The sequence below is a fragment of the Maudiozyma barnettii genome (assembly GCF_903064755.1).
Source record: "Maudiozyma barnettii strain CLIB 1767 genome assembly, contig: KABA2_10, whole genome shotgun sequence".
NCBI lineage: Eukaryota > Fungi > Ascomycota > Saccharomycetes > Saccharomycetales > Saccharomycetaceae > Maudiozyma > Maudiozyma barnettii.
Window position 1 is genome coordinate 233063 of NW_024545247.1, and position 19521 is coordinate 252583.

The 19521-nt window shown below is 32.1% G+C and overlaps 7 protein-coding genes across 7 annotated transcripts; 4 read left to right on the top strand and 3 right to left on the bottom strand.

The window, feature by feature from the left end:
- Positions 1–944: 944 nt before the first annotated feature.
- RAD55 (putative DNA-dependent ATPase RAD55) lies at positions 945–2207 on the bottom strand (the record flags this gene model as incomplete). The annotated part of the gene is made up of 1 exon (XM_041552489.1): positions 945–2207. The coding sequence occupies one exon, from the start codon at positions 2205–2207 to the stop codon at positions 945–947; it is 1263 nt and encodes a 420-aa protein (XP_041408423.1).
- Positions 2208–2601: 394 nt separating this feature from the next.
- Positions 2602–5346, bottom strand: TPS2 (trehalose-phosphatase TPS2; the record flags this gene model as incomplete). The annotated part of the gene is made up of 1 exon (XM_041552490.1): positions 2602–5346. The coding sequence occupies one exon, from the start codon at positions 5344–5346 to the stop codon at positions 2602–2604; it is 2745 nt and encodes a 914-aa protein (XP_041408424.1).
- Positions 5347–6680: 1334 nt separating this feature from the next.
- On the bottom strand, positions 6681–7136 carry SNF11 (Snf11p; the record flags this gene model as incomplete). Its single annotated transcript, XM_041552491.1, has 1 exon — positions 6681–7136. The coding sequence occupies one exon, from the start codon at positions 7134–7136 to the stop codon at positions 6681–6683; it is 456 nt and encodes a 151-aa protein (XP_041408425.1).
- Positions 7137–10959: 3823 nt separating this feature from the next.
- Positions 10960–12483, top strand: IPT1 (inositolphosphotransferase; the record flags this gene model as incomplete). Its single annotated transcript, XM_041552492.1, has 1 exon — positions 10960–12483. One exon carries the CDS (start codon positions 10960–10962, stop codon positions 12481–12483), a length of 1524 nt encoding a protein of 507 aa, XP_041408426.1.
- Positions 12484–13352: 869 nt separating this feature from the next.
- On the top strand, positions 13353–13937 carry PAA1 (polyamine acetyltransferase; the record flags this gene model as incomplete). Its single annotated transcript, XM_041552493.1, has 1 exon — positions 13353–13937. One exon carries the CDS (start codon positions 13353–13355, stop codon positions 13935–13937), a length of 585 nt encoding a protein of 194 aa, XP_041408427.1.
- A 1269-nt stretch (positions 13938–15206) lies between these two features.
- Positions 15207–15506, top strand: FMP16 (Fmp16p; the record flags this gene model as incomplete). The annotated part of the gene is made up of 1 exon (XM_041552494.1): positions 15207–15506. One exon carries the CDS (start codon positions 15207–15209, stop codon positions 15504–15506), a length of 300 nt encoding a protein of 99 aa, XP_041408428.1.
- Positions 15507–16351: 845 nt separating this feature from the next.
- Positions 16352–19330, top strand: DOA4 (ubiquitin-specific protease DOA4; the record flags this gene model as incomplete). The annotated part of the gene is made up of 1 exon (XM_041552495.1): positions 16352–19330. One exon carries the CDS (start codon positions 16352–16354, stop codon positions 19328–19330), a length of 2979 nt encoding a protein of 992 aa, XP_041408429.1.
- Positions 19331–19521: the final 191 nt, after the last annotated feature.

Here is a 19521-nt window from a genome sequence, read left to right on the forward strand (position 1 = left end):
TACATAATAGCGAAATATATTCTGTCGGTGTTGGTGTTGGTATTGCCACCGTCATTGCAATTATTTTTAGTTTGGTGCTCGCAGTCTGTTCACTGGCAGGGGTTTCTGATTAATACTCACCCACAGCCATTGCAATACGCTTGGCTTGGCCTGGTTCTGTACTCCGTTTGTCTTTGCCATTTCCGGAGAGCGCAAATAAATTTATTTTAAAATATTTTTGGTTTTATAAATAGCCGCAACGCAGAAATTGCGGCACAAGTCAATCTCAAGAAATATATATATCGAATATTAAATATAGTTTCTTGCTCACCAACAAAAAGAAGAAACGACCATCCTTTTACACGTATATTCATATATAGAGTTCTTACCTGAATAGGAAATGTCCGAGGCTGGCAAGTCAGCTGCAATCATATCCCGTACACATTGGAGAAAATCTTTGGGTACTATAAGAGGAGAGGGCCCCGAGGGGGGACCGAGGGGGAGACAGGGGGAGACTCCCACTAATGTTAACCAATTTGCGATACTTCAAATAACGAGGTAAGGGGGAGAGGAAAATCCTTTCTGTCTCCCCATTGTATGTATGCACAGATATGTAACGGATACGTCATAGCCCAATAAATATACTAGTATTGGCACCAATAAATGACAACACCCCTTCGCTCCTCAACAACAATTTTTTATGCTTTTTATCGTATTTTATATGAATTAACGAACAGTCCCCTTGCCGTGCCGTGGAAAGGGACTATTTACTTATTTATTTTTCTTTTTCTTCTTCGTGCAGCGTAATTTACGCAACTACACAAACCGGTCCCATTATTGCCTATTTGGGATATTTATAGGTGTATCCATATGTCCGGATCAGGTAATTGTCGTCCGTGAGTAGTAACCATTTATGCAGTATAATGAGCATAAAAGTGTTTTTATTTTATTTTATTTTGGATTATTTATATTAGAAAGTCTGTCTCCTCTACACCGTCTTCTTCTACTTCACTATCTCCGACTATATCCTCCTCCCCCTCATTTTGAGTCTCCTTTACTACTATTGCTGACGGTTGTGTACTTTGACCTCTGGGTGTTACTGGCGTAGATATTGCTGTAATACTAGCATTTGCACTTGTGTTCGCTGGCTGCCCCGACTCCTCAGGATTTGTTAAATTGTTGATATTATTATTACTACCACTATAATCCCAGTGTATTGGTAATTCAATGATTTGCCCGACTGGTTTATTATTTCTCGGACTCATATAGTCTCTGGAGTCTAGATCATCATATATCACGGCAATCCTTGTCCTCTTTGGAATTTTAGATTTATTATTTCCCGTTTGGAAGTCCTGTCGATGACTCCAATCCCATAATAATGCAATTCTTGCCTTTAAAAAAATTTCCCATTTGGAATCCTTAGAACCCATCCCAGAATTCGCTATTAGTGCACTCTTCAACATTTGTACATTTCTCTTTCCGGAAATAGTATTTCTCCCAAAGAGGACATTATTACCAGAATTGTTTTCATTTAGGGTATTACTACTAATTGTGGACGATACAAAAAAATTACTGCCATCTCCAATTACTTCAAACGTATTTTCATAATCATTAGACATACTACTATTGCTATTACTGCCGTTGTTTGTTAATAACCCTGATTGGTACGATGTGTTCATACAGTTGTTTAATAAAATTATCGTGCTATTATGCTTATTTGCATATTTGGTCATGGTGCTAAATAACAAAATTAAATCTCTGCATTTTAATTCATGTATATTCAATTTATTCGTAGCCCCCTGATTTGGTGATAATTTATCTCTTGTTATTAACGAGTTTAAATGATTAACTAATAATTGAGAAAATCCATCAATTACTATTAATTTATAATGACTACTCAAGGAAATTAACTTCGTGAAAAATACTAATAATTCCGTAAATTTTTCAATTTTGACATTATACACATTAGTGTTGTTTGATATTAAATTTATGGGTAACGGTATAAACGTCTCTATCCATAGAACAGAATCTTCATTGGATCGTTTTAACGAGTTTTCGATCAATTCAATACCAAATCGTGTCTTACCAATCCCAGGTGGTCCATAGATTTCATATATATTACCACTTTGGAACCCTCCACCTAATAGATCATCGAAGATTAATGTTCCTGTAGTTAATGGTTCTGGTTTCTCTACAATCAATTGAGATAATGGAACTCCAAATGACATTCTATCTTAATTCAATCCCCATATATATGTATGTAGTTGCTGACTAGTACACTTTCCTAATCATTCTCTTCTTCAGTTCTGTAATTGTCTTTAAGTCATCGTTTTTCTCTTCTCTCTATATTTGTTTTTTGCTTTTTTTTTTCTTTTTCGAATTGGACTTTTCAGATTATATATAATCTTAAACTTTATAACGCGTAAAAATACCACACACCGTAGTCCCAATATTTACGGCATAAGAAGAAAAGACCCATTTCTATTTACCATAGGGCACAATAAAAAAGTTCAAATTTAACATTAATCACTAATACACACATATATATATTCTAACAGACAAAAACAAACATAATAATTGTTGTTTTTGTTTATGTTTTCAATAAAGTAATAGGATATATTATCATTTCTTGTTGATGCTTGTAGATGATCCTGTTCTCTTCAAAGTATATGCAACAGAAGCTGCATGCGATTTCTTACTACTTTCACTATCCTTGACATGACCTCTAGCATCCAGCTCAACTGTACCAGCACTTTGGAATAATGAAACATTACCCACAAGTAACCCGAGTGTATCCAGCACTTGTTGTGGATCTGTAAGATGTGCCTTGGCAACAGTTACCTTGGCAGCTGAACCAACTGTCACAGGGTAGAAACCAAAATTACCCCATCTATTACGTTTATCGTCATATTTACCATTCCAATGAGACTCAATGGAATTCAACTGTCTAAACATATCTTCATCTGTAAAATCATCACCAAGACATAAAATAAAGTCAGGCATTTCATCAATTGGCAACTTTTGATCTAATGGCTTCAATAAATCTTGAGGAGTACCATATTTATGCCATACAAGTCTCTTAACAATCTCACCCTTATTGACAAATTTAGGACGTACTTCGATATTCTTCTTACCTTCCATGACATCTAAATCAAAATCTTCAGTGAATTCTAATAGTAGTCTTTTTAATTCAGTAGCATTATAATCACCTAATTCAGGAACTGCTGCTCTATAATGCCAAGTTAATGCTACCTCCTTGCGTTCAATAAAAGAACCAGGTGTCTTGGTAGTTAAATCTTCCATGACTTTGTTAACACGCACTTGCCATGACATATCAAATTTCTTGGCCAAATTGACCCATTCTGGAGTACCGATATCCTTAACAAAACAACCATGTTCTGCACTTAGACCAATATGTTTATTCTTAGAACCCCACCATTTATTTAAAAACACTTGATCACGACCAGAAATAATCCATATTTGATTCTTAGGATCCTGAGATAATTTTTCCATTATCGTATACAATCTAGCTGTTGGAATGGCAGCAGCAGGATCTTTCACGATTGGTGTTAAAGTACCATCGTAATCAAATAGGAACAGACGACGATTAGCAGCTTTATAGTTTTCTAAGAGAACAGGTCTATTTAGTGCCGGTGTCTTCTTACGATCTTGAGATTCCGATTGTTTGCTAACTTCGACTATTTGATCCATGTATGTGTCTGTCCATGATTTAATGGATGGTACCTCAGCCCATGTCTTATCTTGTATTGTTTCTCTTTGAACCTTTGTCAAATTGAATGCATTGTTAATGGATTTGGCAACAGCAACAGAATCCCATGGATTAACAATAATAGCATCCTTAAGGACAGAACTACTACCACTGAACTCACTCAATATTAATGGCATACCATAACAGGATGAATTTGAGTCATGTGATTTGATGGTGACATATTCTAAGGCAGTGGTATTCATACCATCTCTAACACTGGTAATCAAACATAGATTGGCGGCTCTTAACAAAGAAAAGTAAACATCCTTTGGTATTCTCATATAATAATGTTGTACAGGAGCAAAATTCAAGTTACCATATTGAGAATTGATAGAGTTAACCAATTCATTAACTTGTTGCTCCAACCTAATGTTTTGTGGAGATTCTCTGTTTAAAGTTGGAGAACTGACTTGAATCAGGACAACTTGCTCTCTCCATTCGGGATACATTGCCAAAAATGTCTCAAAGGCCCTTAATTTTTGAATAATACCACGGACTGGATCGAAACGATCTCTACCGATGATAATTTTTTTCCCTTGGTAAGCTTGTCTGATAGCATCTACTTTAGAATCCACATCTGGTGTGAATGCCTCTGACATAATCTTATCAGTATCGACACCAATTGGAGATGAGTCTACAATTAAGTCACCACCATACACAGACATGTTGTATTGATCTTTACCTCTATCATTTTTAACTTTCTTAGATGTAGAATCCAACAATCTCTTACAACTAGAAACAAAATGTCTACTGAATTGTTCATTTTGGAAAGATATTCTATCAGCACCAACCAAACCATCCAAAATTTCTTTTCTTCTTGGTAAACAACGGAAATACTCATAACTTGGCCAAGGGGCATGGTGGAAATAACCGATTACTAAATTATTTTCAGAGTCTGAATTAAACTTCATTCTTAATAATTGTGGAAGTAATAATAAATAATAATCATGAATCCAAATAATATCACCTGGTTGGTAGATTTCCCCAATTTTCATTGCGTAAGCTTCATTGAACTTCACATAATCATACCATGAATTATTTGCATCTGAGCCATCAGAATCTAAATCAACTTCTGTAGATGGATTTAGAATATAATGAAATAATGGCCAAATAATATTTTCTGCGTAATTTCTCCATCTACTTTGTTTTCTACTTCTTAATAGCCAGACTGGATTATAATTTTTATTAATCTTGGATTTTAAATTATTCATTTGCTCATTGGTTACATATAGTTTATCCTCATCCAAACCATTACCGTGAACATTATTACTATTATTATTGCCGTTATTATTTTCGTTAGCTGTTGAATCATTTTTATTATCTTTAGAATTATTTGATGTCAATTTTTCTTCTTCTAATTGTTTCTTTAATAATTCAGCTTTTGTAAGGGTTTTTTTAGAAATTTCACCTGTCCACCCAACTACAATTTGTTCATATTCATCAGAATCTTGTAAATAATCTAACGATGAGTACAGAGCACTGTTACCAGTAGCAGGATTGATTATCCAGTCATCTGATGATTCATCTAATGTGATCTTATATGGTAATTGTGAAACACAATTGATAATTCTTTGTTTTTTTGGTTTATTAGCTGTCATTATATTAAGCAGTAAATACTAAAGTTGAATTTGTTAATATTTTATTTTGAGGTACTATACGTGGAAAGTCAACTTAATCGAAATATAGTAGTTAATACAGTAGTCAATATACTATTATCTCTTTTTAGTTTAACCTTTTATATGAGATGTGTATCTAATTTCACTTGTTTTTACTATTAAGTTAAATTCGCAATTGTAATGAAAAGAAATCTTTAATTGTCTAGTATTTATATATCCATATATATAGATGCATTGAGATGTAGAGTCTTATCTCAATGTTTCTACTATGTTCAGTTGAAACAATACTTATCTGCCTGTCTTGCTCCGGTTCCCATCCCTTTCCTTAATTTTTAATTTTTCTCTCTTCATGCCTTGTTTTTTGCCTGAAACTGCTATTAGAAACAGAGAAATGTATTCACAGTTGCCGATACATAACTGGGGGAGAGGGTCAACCAGTTAAAGAGGGGTCCTCCCTATTTTCGCACACAGAGAAAATTTGTTGGTTATTCCACTGAGGGGATATCATAGTAGACGAAGACGGGATGCAGATATAATATATTTAACTATATGAATAGATAATGTCATTCTATATGAATCTGCCAAGGATTTTCTCAATCATATATATTACTGGGAGAAACTATTTCTTCAGTTAGTTTGGTCAGTGGTACTTAGTATGAGAATAGTAGTTTCTTATTGCAATAGATTTGTCATTATTACTTTTACTATAGTTGTAAAATAACAACATCTATACGTAGAAAAGTACGGGGATATGTACATTTAAAAATACTAATGTCTCAGTAACGGTAGTATCCTTTGAAAAATATTGATATCCTATACTTTTTATATTCGAGCACTTGAAAATATGACGTATCTCGATCGTTATATTTGTTGCTTTTAATACTTTACAAGCTTTTGAACGCCATGTAATATTTGAAGCATATCTATTTATTGTTGGTGCGAAGTTTAGAAATGGGTTTGTAGTTCTATGTACTAATTTCGAATTTTAATATATATTTTTGTTAATGTTACAATTTTGTTTTCAGCCTTACTATACGATAAATGGTACCTTGTTTTGTTTGTAGAAATGATTCGTAATTCTCGAATGGTATATTTGAATGAAACAATTGACGTAAGTAGGAATTTTTATGCATGTTCTACTGTTCTAGACTCTGAATTTGATTCTTACTAGCTTACATAGAATTATCTGTCTAACACATATCATCATCTGTGGAACAATCGATAATTGTCGTTCATTTTTTTTGTTAATCATAGAAATGTAGTGTTTCGAGTTTCCATTTTCCCACTCTATGATCTTACATAGAGCACTAATACCGCTACCAAAATTCAAAGACCCTTGACATTAATAGATATAATTTAGCTAAAATATCATTATTTGGCTGTTGTTGTTGCTGTTGTGGAATCACCGGTGCGACTGTAATGACGGGTTTCGACCTTATAAACCCTTGATTAATTTGTGATATACATTGTAAATTAGCATGGACTCTTTTCAAATTTTGTGATACTAATGATTGAATATTTTCAGGTAATACCGATGGTGAATTTGCTTCAATTTTTTTATCTTTAAAAAAAGGATTGGTCATATGTATTACTCTTGCTAAAAGTACGCTATTGATATGTAATAACAATTGAATCTTATACTGAATTTGTTCATCCACCGAAATTATTTGATTGGGATCTAATTGCAACACATCATTGGCACGATTGTTGTTGTTAATATTATTATGAGGTAATCCAGGATTTATAGCTGCAGGCGTGGTTATACTACTCATTGTAAAGGGTTCACTATTGTTGTTGTTGTTGTTGTTGTTTTACAGGGAAATAACTATACTATGTATGTATTATATATGTGAACCTATTATTGCATGTTCTGTTTTGCAAACTTAGAAAAAAAAAATTTAAACTGGAGATATTAGTTTGTTTACTAAACAGAGTGGTGAATTTTATATTTTCGCTCTTTTCAGTTTATTTTTTCTTTCACAACGAAGCCATGTCTGCTCTTTTTTTTTGCTTTTTTGACATCGCGCTATCCATTGATTGAGCATCATTTTGATCCAATTCGAATCTTTCCCAGAGCAAAAAAAAATTAAACATGTAAATATATCTTGTCTTTCTGTAGGCTCCAGGCCCCATTCTAATTACATATCATTGATGTCAAGAAAGAACCTAAACTAACACGAATTGTCAGTCAAAAAAATAGAATATAAGAAGTATTCCAATAGACAAGGCCTATATGACTCTCTATGCGTCAATACTTGACTATGCTTATTCTGCAGCATAGTATCACCACTCCTGATGTGAGTCGTTTAAATTTGACAGCGATTTAATCAAAAAACAGTTCAGAAATTGACAAGGCGCAATGCAATTCGCGTAAATTACAGATATCGTATATCCTGAAGTCACGAATGGAGGAACGAATATAAAAAAGATGATATCCGAGACGGTCTTCCAGTATGTCAAACGCCACGCCGAGTCCTTTATGGAAGGCAGTACTATTCTCATGCCATATTATATGAAACTAGTGAAAATTGTAACTCGCCATTTTAATATATCGTAACACTTATCGTTCCGTGGTACGATAAGACTTCGGATCTCTTTAATCATGCTATCTAATAATTTAATAAGTACTATTTTTAAACATTTTCAAAAGTTACATAATATCAGCATATTATTAAAGCCCACAATAATGTCGATGGGAGTGAAGAAGTAGTGTATCTATTATGCAAAAATTCAAAAACCGGCTGTAACTGTAACATCCGGTCTTTGACGTACATCTACGTAATAAAATGTGTGTGTATATGTAATCTATAGTATAATAGAAGGCTGTAACCAACAACATCCGAATGCGCTCCGGGAATCAAATCACAGCATTCACACACCCAAAAAAAACAAATTGTGGGGTACACAAAATAAAGCAGTAAACCAAATTGTTGATTCGAACTGAAGGAGAAAATACTACTAGTCAATTGAAAGAAAAAAGGCGCCATTTCTTCTCTTTTCTTTTGGGATGCGGAACAAGTTTTGAAATTTTGTTGGATATTTTCTTAAGAAAAGATACGGTAATTCCGCAGTGTCCGCTTTCCGAGGGACGGAAAGAGAAATCTGATCTATTCCTCGGAATACAGCCATCTCTCAACTCTTTCTCCCCCCTTATTATAGATACAATTATAGTATAATAAAGTAGCGTGTTAATTGAAGCGATAAACTAGTAGAAAATGTTAGTTCATTTTAAAAATAGGTGGTTAAACGTCATTTGTACTACTACTTGCGCGGACATTCGCAGTTTTTTATCTGTTCCAACGAGCATACAAATATATTAGCGGGGCAACAACAACGATTTATTATTTGACTTTGGCAAATACTGCTAGTTAGTATACATGCACATTCTTTTAACATAATCACAAAAAATCGTTTGATCTTTTGTGATTAACAAATTATATGTAGCCAACATTAGAAAAACTCAATCCAAATCCAACCTCCGCAAACAAAACAATTTCAAATACAATGTATTTCCTTCCTGTTATTTAAAAAAAAATTCACTCCCTGGAATGGCTAAAGTCCCTTCTAAATCCCTAAAGCCGCCTTACTATGGAAGAAGGGAGAAAAAACAATTTCTTCTAGTAATCTATTCTTTCTACAAAGGCAACGAACAACGAATTGCAACTTTAAGCAACTAAAAAGAAAAAATATTGAAAAGGCTGTACATAAACTCTCTGGCACCAAAGGGTGGGGATGAACCAACCCTTGCAGTAAACAGAAATATCCACGGTATTTTTAGTAGTAAAAAAATAATAGGTAAATTTTGTAAAACCGAATAACAAACAAAGAATTAGGCAAGATTAAGCGAAGAAAGAAAAAAATAACAATTTACCATTTAGAAGTAATTAACAATCGTAGAAGTATCTACATATCTCATTTTCAGCGACATCTTTCACCGAAATACCCTTAGAACTTCACAGCGTGGATATCCTTGTTTGCAATAAATAAATAAAAAAGTACTTCTAAAACGTACGTAGAAATAACGAAAGACAGTTATTGTATTCCTATCTCAACAGGATACCGTAGTAGAGGTCTGTCAATCAATCAAGAAAAAAAAATCTAAATATCATTTTCTTACTACAAATCCTTCTCCTCTCTCCCAGTCATTTTCCGCTAGTCTCTGATATCAAATATTTCATGTTGTTGATTGTCTACGCCTCATTCTTCAATCCTTTATTCTCTTTTCTTATTGTTCCACGGATAACGTCGGATAACAACAAATAAAACAGAATAGCAGTTGTGCATTGCTTTTTCGTTCTGAATAGTTCTGTTTGTTTGATGGCTGCGCTGACCCTTTACCCGTGTCATTCTCGGGTTTGTCTCCCTTTTCTCCCTCCCTCCCTTCAGTCATACTCCCAAACAATAACAAAGAAGCCAAGTAAACAAAAACAAAAAAAAGCAAAATGAAAAGTTCGCGTATCCTTTTTCATTGATATTATTATTATTTTCCTCCAGGGTGTTCTGACGAAAAACAAAAAATACACGAATTTTTTCAGATTTTCTAATTCTCTAATTCTGCCGTGCAACCCACAGACAAAGACAAAAAAAAAGGAACATCAGTTTTGTTATATCCGTCATTCTTCCGCTAAATACAACAAATAGAGGAGAAACAACACACAGAAAACTACCAAATACACATCACAATATCAATAATAATAATAATAATATTGTTTATCCCATGCCAAGGTGGATATTCTCGATTATTTTAATGTCTATTTCTATTGTTTACTAAATAATTTCTTGGTAAAACACTATGTACCACTAATCTTTTGTTTTACCTCGCTTGGTCGTTTTACTACTACCCACTGTAATATGTTGAATTAAACCATGGGATAAATTATTATTGTGGGACGAAGAAGAAGAAAAAAAAATTTATGCGATGGAGCTGAAAAGCAATGGCTATAGCGAATAAAGGAAACAAGGACAGCAAGTAAAAGAAAGAAAAAAATTATTCATCAAATAAAATATGGTTAAAGAACACCACTTTTATCAGTTAATTTAGCCTAAATTTTGATTCTTTCCTTTCATTTCAGTTTAATAAAATGCGAAACAGTGTAATCAATAAATGAAATTCTACTTGTACTTACATTTTTTCGTCAATTGTAAGAAACTCTTCTGAAATTTCTTGATATGTAATGTTATATATAACATATTGTTTTATCGCTATTACGAATATTTAATCCATAAAAACTGCGCCTTACAACAATTTTTTTATTCTTTTTTCTATTAAATCATATTTATTTATTTAATTTATATATATAAATAAATCTTGACTAAATTATTTTATTTTAAGATCCTTTGGAATTATTTTTCACTGTAATTCATCCATATCAACTTAATTTTATTTTCATTAAACTAGAACCTGTCAAAGCTTTATCCTTTATAAACAAGTACTGAATAATATTCAATTCAAAACATAACTATTTTCACTCACTTTCTTTAATAACCAATTGCATATTTTTTTTAACCTAAACATTTGTTTTATTGCTTTTATATTCAGATTTAAAAAAGGGACTAACACATATAACATAAACTAATTATTTTTTTTTTGAAATAATGATACAGTCAGCTTTTCTAGGATTTTTCAACCTTATTGTAAGGATTATTAAATCAGGTTTAAATAAAAGAAATATATTCACACTACCGTTAAATTTTTTCATAAATTTTTCCCCTGTAATAATATGGTTATCTATTTTTCATCATGCTGGAATGATTCCATTAGATATTAGACCACAAATTCATAGTAAAATAGCATTTATTTCAGATGCTTTTTTATTTGGTGATTGGTTTGGTGAATTACAAACTCAATATCATGATTCTTATCAATTAACTAAAATTTCAATTGCAACAGCTTTTGCATTTGGTATAATTGGTTTACTAATTATACCGTTATCGATATGGTATTATTTATATCATATTAAATCATTAAAATATAATATTGTTGAATGGTATGATCATATTTTCCATTTTGAAAATAAAAAAAATACACGTAGATTTAGATTATTAGCAATTCCATTCTTAATTCCATTTTTTGCATTTATTATTTTAAATGTGGATCATACTTTTAGTTCTCAAAATATTGAAAATTTTACAAAGACTAAAGATATTATTGCATGGTTCTCCTACGTCATTTTACATGTTACCGTCCCTATTCTAACTGCCGTATATCTTTATGTTTTCCATCCTGCAGGTACTATCAAATGTTTTTCCTTTGCACTAGGTTTACAAAACATTTGTGGTGTTTTCACTCACTTGTTATTTCCAACTGCATCCCCATGGTTTACTCACATGTACGGTATTAACGATACAGAACATGTTAATTATACTCAAGAAGGGTTTGCTGCTGGTTTAGTTAGAGTGGATAATCATTTAGGTACTCATTTAAACACTAATGGGTTCCATTTATCACCAATTGTATTTGGTGCCGTACCCTCTTTACATTCTGCAATTGCATTCCAATGTTTCCTTTTCATTATCACTAGAGCATCTTCATTTAAACATAGATTTGCATCTAATGGATCTTCATCTACAAGTAACAGATTAAGAAATGGTGTTGAGAATGGTTCTACCGATGATGAAGAAAATGATTCTGATGAAATTAACTCCAAGACTTCAAGAGAAGAAAGTATAATACCATCCAACAGTAGTAGTATGTCTGATTTGGCCGATTCCGATGAGGATTACAATTATTCCGATATTGATTTGGAGGCTACTGATAAAGAATCCTGCCATTTATTATCATTGTATACCGACGATGCAGAATTTTCTAATAAATGGTACTTTAAGGTTTTCAATACTGGGTTAGTTGCCAAATTGCTAATTTCATCATTTATCTTATTACAATGGTGGGCTACAATGTATTTGGATCATCATTATAGGTTTGATTTGTTCATTGGTCTATTATACTCTATAACGAGTTTCATCATAATAAACAACTTTGTCTTACAACCTAGAGTATTGAAACCTTGGTTGGATTTAAGATTTGGTAAAATGCCTGATGATAACAATGAGGCAAGAACAATGGGGATGAGAGTCTTCAAAGGGACAAAGATCGAATGGTTTTTCGATCCATTAGCATAAAGTGTTTTGAAACAACATTAACAATAAATAAATAAAATTCACATAGTTTTGTAGCATATAATTGATTCTTAAAATATAGGAATTAATAAAAAAACAAGAAGAAAAAAACATTAATAATATTAAACGATTGAATTGAAAGATCTATTACAAAAAACTTTTGAATACATTTGAAAGGTTGCATGTTGTTACAAAGATTGCAACAACGATGATGTTTTTTAAGTAACTAATACTTCAATGTTTGTCCCTTTCGATGGCCTCTACTCATAAGAATAATTAATATTTCATTGAAATTGCAACAGATAGCTATTATGTATTAAATAAAATATATACGAAGGTGTCAATTATTATTACTATATTCTCTTATGTATCTATTAGTGTAAATTCCGATAGGATTTACATGGATTACGTTAGCCTTACTCTAGAAGTTAACTATTCACCATACGATATGTATATGTATAGTTGCCGTTTCCTCTCCAGCAACATAGGAATTTTTTTCTAGTTCGCTAAAGATACAAAATTAGGCGGTGAATTGGTTGTCCGCTTTCGGGTGAAGTATTTATCGCTGGATACGAATGGGGAAAATATAACATAAGAATTGAAAACCAAAAGTCAAAAAGGTTTGAAATTCAGTCAATGATTTTATAAATAAATATATGTTAAAGAGATTGGAAACATTTTTTTGTAGAAAACAGATAAACTTGATCAGGACAATTGCAATTATTTGTTTTTTTTTGGTTTACTCTCTTTGAATAATAAGTATAACAATTTGGATTGTTATTATACTCTCATCTTTTGTGATTGCCTTTTTTATTTATTTTGATAATATCAAATAATTTCTTCTCCAAAACACCAATCTCTGTTAACGAAAAATGTCTAGCGCCACATCTGCCACTTTACCACTACATATGTACATCAGACCACTGATTGTAGAAGATGAGGAAGAAGTTGCCAAACTTGAAGCTGTTTGTTTCCCACCAAATGAAAGGGCCCCAAGTGCTACAATTGATTTCAGATTAAAGAATTGTCCTGAATTATGTTCTGGTTTATTTATTAGAGATTTCGATGAGGACACTAAAGAAGTCAAAAGTGAAACTTTAATTGGTCATATTCTTGGTACTAAGATCTCTTCAAGCTACATTACTTTAGATAGTATGAAATTAGTTAATGATGAAGCCAGTGGTACAATTGCTATACATTCTGTTGTAATTGATCCAAAATTTCAAAAGAAGAACTTAGCTACTTTAATGTTAACTGATTATATTCAAAAATTGAGTAATCAAGAAGTTGGTAGTAAGATAGTTATTATTGTTCATGAATATTTAATTCCATTTTATGAAAGGGTTGGATTTAAAGTTATTGCTGAAAATACAAATGTTGGTAAAGATCCAGATTTTGCTCGTTCTAAATGGATTGATATGGAAAGGGAGTTAGTGAAGGAAGAATATGAAGCTTAAAAGAGTTTCAAATTGATGATTTATAATAATAAAAATAATTAAAAAGAAAAATAATTAGTACTTGTGTAATATATAACTTGTAATCTCAAACTCTTCTTTTTTTTACCTATATATTGGTCCTGTATACTGAGTAGCCATTTATAATAGAAAGTATGTGTGCGACATAAATATAGAATTCGATAAGATATAAGAAGAATCTTAATTAATTGATTGGATTTTACATTGCAATTTGATCAAAAATCTTGGGTATACTTCCAAAACCCAAAACCCATATTAGTTAAGGAATTTGATAATAAGATATGAACTTGTCAGACTTTCAGACGTCTTGCTTTTCCGTCTTACTAATCCCTTGCCAATCATTAAAATAGATGATGAGCTAATATAAAAAAATCGCCGGTTACCTACATGTTTCTTACTATGTACTTCTCAAGATTCTTGTCTAATAATATTTTCCCAAGCAACCCCTACTATTCCAAATAGCAAATAATTGTAATAATAATAATAGTAATGTAATGGTAAATGGGTATCGTCTCTCAGATCTGCTGCTTTGTAACCCTTCTTGTGCTTTATCCCTTCCTTCATGAACCCCTTCCCACAAATGTACACAGCGCCCTGTTAAAGGGTACACGCAGCCAGCATAGTAGAAGGAAAAATAGTATGAAGTGCAGCTTTGTCTCCGATGTTGACTATCAAATTACATATATACATATTTATAATGTGGTAGTCTCCCAAACTAACATTGTTCAAAGTAGGACAGACACAGACACCCCCATCTTAAAATTGATGTATTATGTAGTGTAATGTACTTTCCAACGATGGGGTGGGGGATGAGGAGAGTACAGTCTTTTAACTACCCGGGGTTACTTGACTTTTCTAAATATGTATTTCCTTTCACTGGCTTCCTTCACTCTAGCTTGGGTGTCGTTAATTTCAAAATGACAGACTCAGCAAGCAGTTAAGCATCAAATGGAAAAAAGAAAGAAAGAAATAAGGATACCCCCAAAAGGGAGTGACTTTTATATAAAAAACTCCGTGACACTGATAAATTAATACTCAACAGAAAATATCATATATAAAATGACTTTTTTTATATAAAGTGAGAATTTATTTACACCTGCATTGCTTTACCATTTTTGAAAATGTTCTTCCCTTGTTTATATACTTGTCTATTAATAACGTACATACGTATCTTCCTTTTCAAACGTTACTAGTACTTTTAGTGATTAGATATACATATATACATACTCTTTCAAAGCAAAAATTCATAAAATGTTGGCTCAATCTTTGGTAAGAAATTCAGTAGTTTTAAGACCGGTAATACTTTCTGCCCGTTACAGTGCAGTTCGTATGATCTCTACCACTTCAAGTTGCGCTAGGGATCATAGAATGAAGCATCCAAATCCAGAAGATGTGAAAGAACAGAAAAAATTCGATGCAAATAAGAAGAAACTGGAGAAATTAGAGCACGGTGGTCATTCTGGTATTAAGAAACCATCAATGGAAAAATTACAACAAAAGGGTGAAGATGCAAGAATTGAACAAAACAGACCAGATGATGGTGTCTACTAATTCTATTTTTTGGAGTTTGCTAACAAACTCTTTATATTTATATATTCGTATTATTTAAAATAAAATAAAATAGAACAAAATAGAACAAAATAGAACAAAATTCAATAAATTTAATTTTAGTTTGACATTCCTTTACAAATCTATATTCTCGTTGTCTATCAATCATATTTAGTAATGGACGTCTTCTTGATGTTATTATGAAGTTCTTCGTTATCTTGGTGTTGTATTTACCCGGACACCTGTTGATGCTCAGAAAATCCAGTACAATTCTAAACTATTTTTACAAGGCTCGCTTTGTCCCACCACATTATTGCATATTAGGTGCATATTACATTACTTACAGAGAGAAAGAGAGTTATTAATGACAAACACTCATTATTATTATTGATATAAATGTGTTAAGATATTATAAATATTGAAGTTTAGGTTTTAATGTATTGACAAAGAGTTACAGTATTAAAAAAAAACATTCGTATTTTGCTTACTCACAGTACTGAACTGACTAATACGTAATACTATTGATTTGATACGGTGTTTGTTTCCTATATTATTGTCAGAGCATAAAATATTATACACCCCACACATATACATGTATACATATATATATATGGATCTCGATTTTACCGTTTAATTTCAAATACAATAAAACTATTACTGAGGAACAATAAAAGCTATAAAAAAAGTTCTTTAACAGCATACTATTTAACCGAGTGTCTTTTGAGTCCCCTTATTAATAACATTTGACACCTCGAGATAAATTTTTGCGTACATACATATTGACATTCTATCACAAACTCAAAATTATTGTCTTCAACTGTTGATAAAAAGTATTTTAAATATAGAAGATGACCACAATGAAACACGATGAAATATATTGTACTTCCATAGTACGGTTATCTGAAATTGCTGGAACTTTTATCTCAAGAAATAATAAATCTACCGATATTGATAAATCAAATGATTTAAAAGCCGTACTTCAAGAATGCATAGATACACTATCTAATTACAAAGACGAATGTAAGCGAATTAAGAAACTAGGTTTATTTGTTAACCCAGGGCATATTGAAAATATGGATATCCAAGAAAAATTAAGGACTTTTAAGATTTTCGAATCAGCATATATTTATTATAAAATTATTCATATTACAGTATTGATAAGAATACCAAATTTACCATCGTTTATTAAAATTAAAAATGAAAAGGATTTACAAACCGTTAAACAAAATAAAAATAAAGAAATTATCGAAATTTATAACACTTTAGTGAATACTTTAGTTCAAGATGATAGCATTGCCAAAATAAAATTATTTATTAAAAAACATACCATACCCAACTTAAAATTGGAGGAGAGTACACAACATAATGACACTGATATAAATAAAGAAATTCCTCTGGAAACTGGTCACACAATTTCAGTGGATCAACTCAGGACATTGTTAACAAATAAAAAATCATCAACTCTTGTGATAGATATACGACCCAGACTTGAATTTAATAAATGTCATATCTCATTTGATAACATTGTTTGCATTGAACCTGTATCATTTAAAGAATCGTATTCTGATTATGAACTTGAAAGGAAATCCTTAATCACTAGTCCGAATGATGAAATAAAATTGTTTCAAAAGAGAGATAAATTTAAATTTATTGTGTTATACACCGATGAGAGTATTGAAAATGGATTTGGAAAACAAAAACAAAATATGCTACAAAATATGCTAATAAATAAATCATTTGATAAACCTTTGGAAAATTCAAAAATATTTACATTACATGATGGTATTCAGAACTGGATACAAGTTGGTGGAAAAACAGATAGTTTAACCTCTATAAAAACTAAAAGAATAGATGCTATTGATGATAATGCCATTTATATTAATGGGAATACATCCCGTTTAAATCTGCAAGAATTCCCAAAGGCGACGCCAAGCATAGCACAACAAGATGCTAACAAATCTATTCAAAATATGATGACTAATTCACCTGCATCGACAGGAGGTTATGCAATGCATGATCAACAAATTTCAAAGGGAGGAAAACAGGATAAAGGTCCACAAAGAACCTCTAGTTTCAAAAGAATATTTACCAATTTTAGAAGTTCCTCTGGAAGCTCTGTTAACTCAGCAGGGGGTGTACAGGCAATTTCGGCACCTCCATTATCGATTCAAGATGATCAGTCATCACTGTCTTATCCACACAACTCATCTTCTCTATCATATTCATCTCGTCGTATGTCACAACTCTATGCATCCAACCCAATAGACTATCCCGATGCTTCATCGCTATTAAATAGTGGTATGGAAGCAATGTCATTATCCAACGACTCGACTGCATATAGTCCTGTCCGTTCCAGTAATATTCCTGGAAGAAGAGGATTTTCACCGTATTCGAGTCCTGTTTCGGCACTCCATTCTCGTTCCCAAAGTTTCAACGAAAGTTCGACACTTAAATCAGGTATGTTTGCAAATATTGCATCATTAAACACTTCAGATAACAACATTATTACAACTGGACAACAAACATCCCCAGACCATCTAGACTATTCGTTTACAAAACATTTACCTGACATTCCTAGACTACCTGCCAGACCTTCGAGTTCTTCTTTTTCAGCAACATCTCCTTATAAACAACAAGAATTGATGGCTGGTTCATCAAAGGATGTATTGAAGAATGTGTCATCCTATCAAAAAGGTACGGAATTGGATTTTTTAACGGGTTTGGAAAATATGGGTAATTCTTGTTACTTGAATTGCATAATTCAATGTGTACTTGGAACACATGAATTAACAAAAATATTTTTGAACGATTCATATGAGAAACATATTAATCTTAATAGTAAATTAGGTTCTAAAGGTGTGTTAGCAAAGAATTTTGCAAGATTGGTTCATACCATGCATGATAAGGGAACAATTACGACTGGAAGTGATCATTCAAAGAAGAAGAAGAAGAAAATTCCCGTGAGACCAGATCAGTTTAAATTTGCATGTGGTTCTATTAATTCGACATTCAAGGATATGTGCCAACAAGATTGTCAAGAATTCTGCCAATTTCTATTAGATGGTCTTCATGAAGACTTAAACCAATGTGGTGGAAATCCTCCTCTGAAGGAATTGTCAAACCAAGCAGAAGAATTGAGGGAGAAATTATCTTACCGTATTGCATCCTCAATTGAATGGGAAAGGTATTTGACCACTGACTTCAGTGTAATAGTTGATTTATTCCAGGGCCAGTATGCATCTCGTTTACAATGCAAAGTGTGTAACCATACATCGACAACTTACCAACCGTTCTCGGTTTTGTCAGTTCCAATTCCCAATAAAAAAAATTGTAATATTTTAGATTGTTTCCAAGATTTTACAAAATGTGAGAATTTAGAAACTGATGAGCAATGGTCATGTCCGCATTGTAAAAAGAAGCAACCCTCAACAAAACAACTAACAATAACCAGACTTCCAAGAAATTTAATTATCCATTTGAAGAGATTTGATAATCGAATGAATAAAAACAATTCTTTCATAAACTACCCCTTCACATTGGATTTGACAAAATTCTGGCCAGATGATTTCGATGGGAATTTACCTCCCGGTGTCACAGATGAGTTACCTGCAAGAGGTCAAGTCGCACCTTTTAATTATAAGTTATACGGTGTCGCATGTCATTTCGGCAGTCTACAGGGTGGACACTATACAGCATATGTTGATAAGGGTATCAAGAATAGTTGGCATTACTTCGATGACACGGCATTTAGACCAATAAAAAATCATAATGAGCCTATTACATCCAGTGCTTATGTATTGTTTTATCATAGAATATACAATTTATAACAGTGTGTATTCGTAATAAATAATCCTAAGATCATTATCTAAATGGACTTGTCCTTCATTTATTAGATGGAGAAGTATATAATTGTTATTTTAAAAGTTCACCATAAGGCGTTTCCCTACACAAAATAATTAAACATTTCAAAAACGGCTAGACCGGTAAAATAGAATATGGTGGTTTTTATTATAACACA